Here is a 12,072-nt window from a genome sequence, read left to right as displayed (position 1 = left end):
ATGAGACATGTACCTGTATAAAGGTTAAATCAAAGAAAAATGTAATCTCTGATCAGCTACACCATAAAAAGGCCCCCAAAAATAGCCAATGGTCCGCAGGTTTGTTAAGCAGTATCAAACATTTCACAAGGTTAATTCCAAAAATAAATGTGCAATTTAACACATGTTTGGCTTCAAAGTTCAGTATGTGACTTGTTTTTCCTTAAAGTCTGTTAAAACAATGGCGAGGACATCTAGCACCTAAGCTCGCTGGTAAAACTGAAATTTGTTTTCCTTCTCTAGTAAAGGTCATCTCTGACCGTTTTGGTGGTCTGTCAGCACAGGTGGTCAGAGTCACCCCGAGTTCCCACACTGACCACCTGGGCTGAAGCCGAGCACAGCTGTAAATTTTCACGGGTTGAGCACCTAGTGAAGCACGAAAGCGTGGGGAGACGCTCAACAGCAGGTCTTAGCCAGAGTTCTGACACGAACACGAGCCTGCGTGTAGACGTGCACACCCTTAAAAAAATTTACAATTTATTTTCACAATACTCTTAAATCACACCGTTACTTTCTGTGAAACAGCTGTTTGATAGAAATGAACCCTTTTGGCTTTTTCTTTTCTGAAAGCTCTCGTTGCTTTCACTGTTGCTCCTGGTTCAGTTTGGTAAGGCAAGGCAAGTTTATTTGTATAGCACAATTCAACAACAAGGTGATTCAAAGTGCTTTACAGAGACATTAGAAACAAGAACAAATAAAAAGCATAATTTAAAATTGAATAAAACAAGCAAATAAACTAATTAACAAACAAACAAACGTATATAAAATCAAAACAGATAAAATCAGAACAGTAGATAAAATCAGTAGTTAAATGTAAGTTTTGAAATTTAAGCTTAAAGTGTGGATTTGGTGCTTTATTCAAATGCAGCTGAGAACAGGTGAGTCTTCAACCTGGATTTAAATAAACTGAGTGTTTCAGCTGATCTGAGGCTTTCTGGGAGTTTGTTCCAGATATAAGGAGCATAAAAGCTGAATGCAGCTTCTCCGTGTCTGGTTCTGACTCTGGGAACTGATAAAAGACCGGATCCAGATGACCTGAGGGATCTGGATGGTTCATATTGGGTCAGGAGGTCATTGATGTATTTTGGTCCTAAACCATTCAGAGCTTTATAGGCCAGCATCAGAACTTTAAAGTCTATCCTCTGACGGACAGGCAGCCAGTGTAAGGACCTCAGAGCTGGACTGATGTGGTCCACTTATTTGGTCTTAGTGAGGACTCGAGCAGCAGAGTTCTGAATGAGCTGTAGTTGTCTGACTGATTTTTTTTAGGTAGACCTGTAAAGATGCTGTTACAGTAATCAAGCCTACTAAAGATGAATGCATGGACTAGTTTTTCCAGGTCCTGTTGAGACATCAGATCTTTTATCCTTGATATATTCTTGAGGTGATAGTAAGCTGACTTTGTTATTGTCTTAATGTGTTTTTCTAAGTTTAGGTCTGCATCCATCACTACACCCAAATTTCTCGCCTGGTTTGTGGTTTTTAGATGTATAGATTGAAGTTCTCTGGTGACCTGTAATCGTTTTTCTTTGGCGCCAAAGACTATTACCTCAGTTTTGTTTTTGTTTAGCTGGAGAAAATTGTGGCACAACCAGTCATTGATTTCCTCAATGCATTTACCAAGAGCCTGTACAGGGCCTCGGTCTCCTGGTGACATTGTGATATATATTTGTGTGTCATCTGCATAGCTGTGATAGTTTATTTTGTTGTTGTTTATAATCTGTGCCAGTGGGAGCATGTAGATGTTAAACAGAAGGGGTCCCAAGATGGAACCTTGGGGAACTCCACATGTGATACTTGTCTGCTCAGATGTGAAGTTACCTATTGATACAAAGTATTTCCTGTTTTCTACGTATGTTTTGAACCAGTTTAGTACAGTTCCTGAAAGACCTGTCCAGTTCTCCAGTCGTTTGAGTAATATGTTGTGGTCAACTGTATCAAATGCTGCACTGAGATCCAGTAAAACTAGGACTGACATTTTTCCACTGTCTGTATTCAGACATATGTCATTAAACACTTTGGTCAGAGCGGTTTCAGTGCTGTGGTTCTGTCTAAAACCTGACTGGAAGGCATCGTAGCAATTATTCTGTTTTAAGGTAGGTAGCAATCAGCTGGTGAAAGCAGCAGTCAAATCTCAGACGGAGAGGGAGTATTGATCTAAGACTCATGAGGTGGTCAGACACTCCAAATGAGTGTTAGTATGCTCTGCGGCTGCTCAGCGGGCTCAATAAACCACCTCGAAGGTGATTATTGTAAATGTCAGCATGTCCAAGGTTTGTTACTCCATCAGTTAGTGGAACTTTAACCATGAACTTCACTTAGAAAATGAATATAATTAGTGATAAGCTACCTTTATCCGTTAATCAGCTTCACTGCATATTTGAGTCAAGAGATTTGTACACGTCGTTCCTGATGCAACCCCAAATAGGTTTGTATCTCCTTTCTGACTTTCTAAGCAACCGTCTAAACCACTACACTATGAAGCCATAATGTAACTACTGATATAAAATATAAGTCAAAGCTAATAACCTCTTACTACTGGCTGTTGCTCAAAACTGGAGCCCATTATTCTTCATCACGTTCTAACATCAAACCATTTCTTTGTCCTCTTTATCTCACCCACCTGGTCGGTCCTTCAGAGACGGGCTGATGCACCTGCGTGTTGTCCACTATGTCTGATAGAATCAGAGCATGTCCCTGCGCTTGCGTCACCATGAGACGGCTGAATGGTCCTCTCCTTTCCCAAATGTAGAACAACCTCCTCTCGACTCTCGCCGTCTGATAGTGTTAAATTGCTTCAGTCCCCTCTCAAGGTCACGGGTCTGGATCGCTCGATTTGTTCTGCCTGTGGGTTGTGCGCAGGCGACGTGTTGGTAGACGGGTGGGAGATGTCATGGTGGCTTTCTCTGGGAACATTTCCAAATAATCAGCACAAGCGAATACTGCTGAGACATTCATAAGCTAGGGAACGGAACCGGCTGTTCATCCCGTGATGAGCAAGTGGACAGGAAGTGAAAAACTGCAGACACAAAACCAAACACAGTGAAAGAAGTTAAAAAAATCAATTATCAGCCTCCTTTTTGGATCAGATTAGGTTCAGCATGTGGAAATATTTTTATACTGGTGTGTAATCTAATGCCTGATGTGCATCTCACTGGCATTTAACGGCAATTGTGACAACAGAAAAGGTCGTCATCACGCCCTGTAAACTGATCTGAAAAGACGAGCAAAACGGCAAACTGCTTTCACTCCTCGCTGAGTAGATTGCTCTGATTATTTTGATAGCGAGTCAGCAAAGGAGAATGTTATAGGTGACACATGCGGCCCGTGAAGGGCACCAGACAAACATAAATGAATGACTAAATATCCATCCATCCATAGTTAAATAAAAATCCACCATCCTCATCAGGGTGCGACTGGAGAGACTTTTCATAGATTCTGTCATTGTCAGCTGCCATTAACTTCACATCTTTTCTGTTTGGCTGAATCTGTTTTCGAGCAGCATTTTTCATCCTATTAGCCTTCATAGTTTAGAAATCATTGTTTGACTGGAAGATAGCAGATTGAAGGTGAGGGGGGGAATTGGCCTTTCTGAATGTGTCACATTATGCTTTTGGCTGAAGGATATTTTGACTGCTTCCATCTGACTTTGCAGACAGGTTTTTTGTTTTTTGTCACTGCCCTTTCTTTGAAAGTTATCAGTCTTTTGTTTCTTTTAACTCTACCATTTTCTTTGATGAAGAAGCCCTGACTGTGTTTTAAAGATGGCAAAAACAGCAGAAGCAAATCCTCATGTTGGAATATAAACTCATGAGTACATTGGCCTATTTATCGCAGCAGTTGTTGCTTCACTTTAACATCTGCAGCTAGAAAATGTGACATTATTTCCCCCCAAAATTACCCAAAAAAATACATGTGGATCTGTTGTGGCTTCTATACTTTGACACTGCTTTCTGGGACTAGATCTTCTTTAAGCAAACACAGATAAATGAGGAAAAGATGAAAGTCGTGAGGTATGTGTGCCGTCTCACAACTGCTGCTTAAAAGCCTAGCAGCAAACGCCAGGCACACCTCAGGAGGTTCAGGGGAAATTATTTCAAACTGTGATGGGCGTCAAAATGTGGTTATTTGAATCTATATTGTTTTTGCAGGTCTGTAGAGGAAAGAATGGGGTTAGATATCAGCAGGTAGAGCAGACGTGGAGGTGGCGGCAGTGAAAGGGAGAGCTAGCAGTATTCTCTCCCCCCCACCCCAAAGTTCACTGAGAGAAGAGAAGATACCACAGTAACTAAGAATGACTAAATTAATGAGCAACCAACAGATGGTTAGATGTTAGACACTGTGACCTTTCATGATCCTAAAAAAATCAACAAGAGCCAATTTTTTTTTTTTTTTTTTTTTTTTTTAATGAAAACAAACTGGTTATTCGTTTTTCTGTTATCTACAATCCCACAGGGATTTGTGAGGACACAAAATATGCAAACCTTAGGTGGAACCAAATACTGAACATAATCCAACAATAGGTGCAACTGAATATGTCCAGTAACTGTGGATCAGTCCTTTGTTGGAGTTTTTGGCTTGTTCTCTGTATAAAACAGCTCACTGTACAGCTTCAGCTCTAGGATGTTGGTAGATTTCCTCACTCGAACTGCTTCCCTCAGGTCCTTTTATGTAATTTCTGTTTGATTACGGTCACGTTACAAAACGTTAACTTTATGCCCCTTATCTATCTTCTATAAAACCACTCGCATCCTCAGGGTGGCTGTTTGCCGCATGACCCACTTTCTCTATTGCTTCAATTCATATCCTGACATTTTCATTTGGAGTTTGCTGCTACGATTCAGAATTCATTGTTCCATCAATCGTGGCGAGCAGCCCTGACCGAGATGTAGCTCAGTCAGCCCAACGCATGGCACGGACATAACCGGGTTTCCCCTTCTCCAAACATAAACTGTTTGGAGGATTTTTTTTTTTTTTTTTTATTTTTGTCACATCCATACACAAGACATTCTTTAACAACCCTCTGGCTTGCCACCATGACCTTTAAATGCAAACTGCAGACAGGCTGGACGATTCTGTCAGGAGAGCAGCATGTTCTCCATGCAGGGCTGCAAGGAGTACATACAGAGCAGGAGTCAACAAGAGTTGCTTCCCTGGATTCCTTTGTGACCTCCCAGACTATTACACACCTTTTTCTTCTAGTGGCTTTTGTCGATCAAGCGCGGGGTCACCCTCCTCTTGAATTTCCTTCATTGTATTTCTCTGAAATTGCCTTTGTATTATAGTTATTACAGTAATGCTCTCATATATGCCCATCTGTTAAACAGAAACTGAACAGCCAATCACATCAGGCCAATAACTGAAAACTACTGGTTCTAATTTTACCTTGCTAATCCTGAATGTTTTCATACTTTCCATTAACAATGACAGATATGTAATACTCTCTGAGTATCTATAATTTCCTTCTCTTAAATTATGAAATCGTGATTGCATTGCAAACATATCGCTCTGCCCAAGGCACTTCGAAGCACCCTGCACATTCATATTGAGTAGGGGTGCTACTCAAGGTGAACTGCACTCCCCTTCCAATGCTGTTGCAGCTGAGCTGTATTCATTTAGCCACACAGGACAAACTTGGCTGCGCCAACTTAGAGCAGAGGTTGTATGCTGCAGAATCAAACAGCAGCTATTGGACAGTCCCGGGGTCCCAGTACTGACATGAGAACTCCATCACATTAAACCTGCAGTCAGAGCCGAGGGAACGCGAGACCGGCAGGGAATGAAAGACGGGGACTATGACAGGCACGCTGTGAAAGCGTGGAGACAGCTGAAGAGGAAAAGCAAAAGAGGAGACATGGGGAAAGAAAATCATTTCTGGTTTACACCTGCTCCTACCAGCCCCTCTGAGACAAAAACATCTCCTTAGAAAGGCCTCTGTCAATATGACAATGTGGTGGCCTGAACAGACGGCTTCTGTAGTGTAGCTGATGGACAGGCAGTGCAGAAACTTCAAAATTACTGTAAAATCCCGTCATCCTGACGCCCTCTTTTTCTTCACTCTCAGGTCTGTTTTGTAAATCTGGACCCACAGAAAACTGACTGTCGTGATGACAAAAGCGTCAAGGTGAGCAGATTTCTCCTCCACCCTCATTTGTTCTCTCCTTGCACCCCTTCCCCCCCCCTCCTTCCTTCCCACTTTTCATCTCTCAGGAACTCTGGTCCTTGTATTTCACATACGATACATACATTGGCTCAGTTGCCATGGATTCAAGATCATTACCCAGAATTAGAGGGATGATTTGTGTAGAAAATATGCAGATTTTGCAGTCTTTTGCAGCTGGCGGTGGTGGGCGATCAATGATCATTCCACATGGTTCAAGTCCTCTCACAGGAAGAATTTTATAATTATGTGTCTCTGACTTGGAACCGCAGAGAGCACATTATGTTCAGCTTTGAAGTGACTTGACTAAACGCTTTGTTGTTATCATCTAGTATTGTCTCTGTGCTTGGATTGTGTCTTGCAGAAATTGGCATCTGTGTCTCCAGATCTGCCAAAGCTTGTTGAGTTACTGACCGTCCACCAGCCGAAAGAAAATGAGATCCTACTGCTGGGTGGATTAGAAGCCACAGAAGCTTGCCAAGCGCACCCACACCCCTCAGCTCAGGTAAGTTTGTAGTGGTTTTCTATTCGTTACAAGTATTTCCAGCCTTTGGATTGACTGGCCGAGAGCACAAGCTGTTCTCGTACAGCAGCGCTGTGCGATTAGATGTGAACCTTTTGTGCTGGGAAAAAGACCCCACATGAGGGAGTCCATTCGTTTTATGGAGCAATTCTTCCATTTTTAGTCTAGTAAAAGCATGTCCTCATCTTTTGAGGCACACTGCTATCTTGGCAAACACCAACTTCAGGTTTGACTTTTATTTTTGTGCAAAAAAAGCGATGCGTGTGTTCCAAATATAGTCATGTGAAAACTGGGCCGGTAACAGACAACTGGATTCAAAGTATGTCTGAATACAAAGCAGCAAACATCAAGAGTAAAACATTTCCATAAAAAAAAGTCTGATAAAAAGACATTTGGTTTGAACTTTTTCGATGCAAAGGATGCGTTCACACTTAATTCATCCAGACGCTACCGCAAATATGACTTTGTTCAGCAGGTGCGTGTAAAGAAAACACACCTGCAGGTACCGAGCAAAAAGTCGCTTTTTAATTCCATACTCTGAATTTTTAAACGGCAATAAAAATTACATACAGACACGTAGCTAACTAATAAGCCTTTCTGTTGGTGTATTTGTCATTAAATAAAAAATCCCCTGTTGCGGTTGCTTTTTTGAAGCTCATCCAATAAATGTTTAAAACTGCTGTGAGAATCAATAAACAGCCCTATAGGAGCCTACACAGCCTATTAAACTTTCATTAGCAGGTCCGAAGCAATTAATAGTATATCAAATATATGGAAGAAAAACAGGCAATAGAGCTGTATAATGTTTTAAGAGATTTATAGTAAAGTTTGTGACTATGTGTTAACTGTGCTTACCTATGTGTTGTCTGTAGTGGGTTTTTTAATACTTTAAGACCTTTGGACACATTATATATTGAGTATGTGTGAGTGTACATGAAAGTTGTCCGTGCTTCGTTCAGGGTGGGCAGAGATGCACAGGTGTGTGCCTGCTTCAGTGTTCAGGAAAGAGCCAGCCTGGTAGCATCATCTTTGAGATCAACAAGTTCCTGATCGGCCTGCAGTGGGGAAAAGAGCGACAGTGTCAGCAGGGCAAAGCGGCTGGACAGCGCCTCGATGATGACACCAATCGCTCTATCTCGTCCATAGAGGAAGACTTCCTGACGGCCTCAGAACACTTGGGAGATGACAGCGAGGACGACGGCTTCAGAAATGGTGAGTACAGCAGGGTTTGTTTTCAGCTGGGTAAAGATTATAATTATTGTTGTTGCACTCAGAAATGTATTTTCTCTAAGGGAAATTTTAATTTGACACAGAGTCAGTGGAGGGCAAATCGGGATAATATTCTACTGTTGATGTGACATTTTGGAAACCGGTGGCGCTGCTTCCTAATCAGTGTAGACGTTTGTCATTCTCTCTTTCCACGGCTTTTATTTTTTCCCTGTCTGTTCAGAGCCAGAGAGCGGTGACCTGGGAGAGAGCGTGCCAGAAGCTGCACAGAAACACTGTGTCAGACTTGCAAGTCATCGGGGACAGCTGGCACGTCATCAGCAAAGGGAGGATGCCGAGGTGAAAAAGGAAGGGCATCAGCGAGCAAGCATCCAGACTAAAGAGTCAGCGGGGTACTACGCCACCAATCTGGCTGAGTCGGTACTGCAGGATGCCTTCATACGGCTCTCTCAAGATGAAACCTCCTTTGCCTCAGAGGCAGCCATCAGTGTGTCCCTCTCTAGTTGCCCTCCCAACTTCAAGAGCCCTTCAAAGACTAAACAGCCTTCCCAACAGCGCACCTGCTCTTTTGAACTCCCTAAAATTGTCATTGTTCAGAGCCCAGACAGCTCTGACGGGGCTGCAGAATGGCCGGAGAACCAGGTGCCTCACGTGCCCGATCACGCTACCAAAACTGGAGAAAAGCAACAGAATGAGACGCAGGCTCACAATCCCCATGACAATGGCGGACACGTATCCAAACATGTAGAGGTGGCTTTGGCCTGTGCTGCCAATGTTATTGGCACTATTACTACCCCGCAGCTAACAGAACAGCTCGCCATGGAATCTGCTTCGGAAGAGGACGTCAATGAGGAGCTGCAGGAATCAGAAGATAAAGAAGAGTACTCCTTCTCCTCAGCTATGTGTGGCATGGCTCAGGTAGCCGGCGCTGTCGCAGCTGTGGACTTAATGGAGGAGCCCGGAGACGGCGGCGATTCGGACACGGATCCCGCTGAAATTTACACGGCGTCCCGCGGTCTGATGTCTGCTGCCGAGGCCTCCGCAGCCTTCACGCTGCACTGCAGCGTGGCAGAGGGAACCAGCGTTGAAGCATTTCGTGCCAACATTGCTGAAGTCCTGCATCGGGAAGCAGCTGAGGTGCTGACTCAGCCACAAGGCTACAGGAGTGTAGCCCATCTGCTGGAAACCACGCATAACAAGATAGTAGATGGCATTACGTTTTCCAAAAAAAGCTACACAGATGAAAGGGAGGTGGATGAATTAATAAATGAAGTGGCAGACAGTCTATTCAAGCACGCTTTAGAGAAGGCAAAAAAGAAAAAGGAACTGGAGGGTACCGGGAAGGAGGCGCCAAGCTTTCAGGTATTTCTGCAAGACAGTGTCAACAATCTGCTGTTTGATATTCTCTGCCTGACACAGAAAAAGATCAGCCACATCTCCACGTGTGACCAAGGGTCATGCGACACACGAGAGGGTGATGCTTGTGTTAAGGAACCTGCTAACATCAAGGAGGATGCCAAGGATCCATTAAGCCAATTACAGTGCTTATTTGGGCATAATGAGAATCTAAGCGGCGTGCTGCACTGCACAGATAAGTTATCCACAGTTGCAGGGCTGAAGGAGAAATATGCGCTTGAGGAAGGTGATGTCATTGCATCGTCCTCGGCAGCAAACATCAAAGAACAACAGCAGCAGTCATTGTGCAGGCAAACTCAGTCTAAACCCACTTCCTTGCCAGCCAAAGACTTTTCTGACAGCCAGCAGGGCAGTGGTGCAATCAGAGAGCCTTTAAGTGAAATCCCAGTTCAGGTCACAGAGAGGAGAGGACGACTGGGGACAGGCAGTGACAGCAGACAGGCCTCTCTGACACCTCAGTCCTCCCTGAACTCTTTCAGAATAGACTCAGAGTCCAGGACACCAATTACTTGCTATGCTGATGATTTGGCTTCCACGGTGGTGTCTATGGCCACAGAACTTGCAGCAATCTGTCTAGAAAACTCCACTGGGAAACAGCCCTGGTTCTGTGCCCTTAAAGGGTCCTCTGCTGAAGTCCCCGAGGGTTATTTGATCCCTGCTTGCCGCACAGTACTGAGGAGAAAAGAGGGTCAGAACAGCAATTCAGCTTCCAGAAAACATCGGGCGCCCCGCCTAAGTGAAATTAAAAGGAAAACTGAGGAGCAGCCAGAGCTAATGGAGCGGCTGGTCAACCGGGTGGTAGACGAGTCTGTAAACCCTGACGAACCGCAGGACCCATTTGCCCTCTTTGCCTCTGAGGTCACGGCTCGGATCCTGAACTGCCCTGAACTCAATGTGGTGGATACCTCCAAAACAGGCCAGCAGCGCAGCAGACTGCAGTGTGAGAGGTGGAGCCGTGGGAAGGCATCCAGTTATGAGAGCATTCCAGAAGAAGACACAGACCCATCCGGCACACCCAACACTCTGGGCCCGGGCAGCCGGTTAGGTCAGAACTTGAGTCGCGGCAGCTCGATTTCTAAGCAGTCCAGCTGCGAGAGCATCACAGATGAGTTTTCTCGGTTCATGGTTAACCAGATGGAGACAGAGGGCAGAGGCTTTGACCTTCTGTTGGACTACTATGCAGGGAAGAATGCCAGCAGCATCCTGGCTGCTGCTGTACAGCAGGCTGCATCAAAGAAAAACGGCCACCTTAATGTCAGGGCGTCATCGTGCCTGTCTAAACAGTCGAGCACCGAGAGCATCACAGAGGAGTTCTACAGGTTTATGCTTCGGGATATGGATAAGGAAAACAAAGAATATGGCATTGCAAAGACTAAAGAGTGGAGCAACAGCCTGTTCCCACCTCCTCTAAGAACACCCTTCTGTATACGTCAGTCTTCGGTGCCAGACCGGCGCTCCTCAGACTCGCGGCTGACTGTCAACTCGCCCATAAAAGCGAACTCTTTTGATGGATTTGCGCGGAATGTGCACGGGGACACATTAAATATCTTCCCCACCAACTCTGTGTCAGCCACAGGACTGTGCAAGTCAGACTCATGCCTCTATCAGAGGGGTAAGACTGACCAGATTACTGATATGCTAATTCATGAGACCTGGTCAAGCTCTATCGAGTCCTTGATGAGAAAGAACAAGATCATCGCTGATCCTGAAGACAGTATTGATTTGGAAGCTGCAGGAGACTCGCAGCCCCATGTGCAGCAGTTTGCCAATCGCCTGGCAGCTGACATAGTGGATATTGGCAAATCTGCGCTGGGGGGACAGCAAGATGTAGGTGGAGGCACACCTGGGTCACATCCACAGGCGCACATGCCTGTTGGTGAAAGGAGGAGGGGGTTCAAGCAATCCCATCTACGCTGTAGCCGAAGTAGGTCGAGCCAGGAGCAAGCTGGCAGCATCGGGGGAAGTGACAGCGGTTCAGCCTGCATAAGGGGCCCCAGAAATGTGCCGCTGATCCACATCGAAGGAGATCAGCGAGATGAAGAAACAGTCTCAAACCCTGAAAGAACAGGGGGACATCAAGAAGTGTCATCAGACACGCCGGCTACCAAGCATACGGAGAGAGCTCCCACCAACAGCAGCAGGTATTACACTGCTCACAGGCTTTTGTGTGAGTCCGACCCCTCCTTCTTCAGGCAGAGTTTTCTTTAATAACCCTGCAGCAGAATAGTCATCTACTGGATGTGAAACGTAGAGATTGATCTCTCTGACAAGAGTAAGGGAGAGAAATAAAAAAAGTGCTCGACTATTTTTAAACAAAGTATGAAAATCTGGACTAAACACATAAAATGCAGGTGTACAGTGCTATTTATAGAGTTTGATCAAAGCTTAGTCGGCACGCAGAGGATCTATTTACTGGGTGAACTAATCTATTTTAGCAGGTTTGGCTAGGCTGTGACTCACATTGTCTGGGTGATGTACTGTGTGTGCAGAAAGCTTTTAGCAGCTTCATCCTTTATCCACAGAGTGGCCGCTGAAGTCCCCTTTATCAGTACAAGCTGCACTCACACTAGGATAACAAACCACAAAACACTCGCTGATATTGAAATAGATAGAATCGGAACTGAGATTCTACTGAGACAGCCGAAATGACAAAGAATTTGGGGGCTGCATTGTCAGATACACGAGTAATTGAAACCAGACTGACGTT

General features: G+C 44.7%; 1 protein-coding gene across 6 annotated transcripts in view; it reads left to right on the top strand.

The window, feature by feature from the left end:
* Window positions 1-12,072, top strand: part of sphkap (SPHK1 interactor, AKAP domain containing) — a 129,688-nt gene that overhangs the window by 111,521 nt on the left and 6,095 nt on the right. For all 6 annotated transcript variants that reach the window (XM_080288901.1, XM_080288900.1, XM_080288902.1 and 3 more), the window contains 4 exons: window positions 6,104-6,163; window positions 6,564-6,704; window positions 7,682-7,934; window positions 8,173-11,506. In XM_080288901.1, coding sequence (XP_080145027.1) covers window positions 6,104-6,163; window positions 6,564-6,704; window positions 7,682-7,934; window positions 8,173-11,506 — 3,788 coding nt within the window. The remainder of the gene's footprint in view (window positions 1-6,103; window positions 6,164-6,563; window positions 6,705-7,681; window positions 7,935-8,172; window positions 11,507-12,072) is intronic.

The sequence above is a fragment of the Astatotilapia calliptera genome, chromosome 14, assembly GCF_964374335.1.
Source record: "Astatotilapia calliptera chromosome 14, fAstCal68.1, whole genome shotgun sequence".
NCBI lineage: Eukaryota > Metazoa > Chordata > Actinopteri > Cichliformes > Cichlidae > Astatotilapia > Astatotilapia calliptera.
The sequence above is the reverse complement of the archived record's forward strand: the minus strand, read 5'-3'. Positions and strand labels throughout refer to the sequence as shown.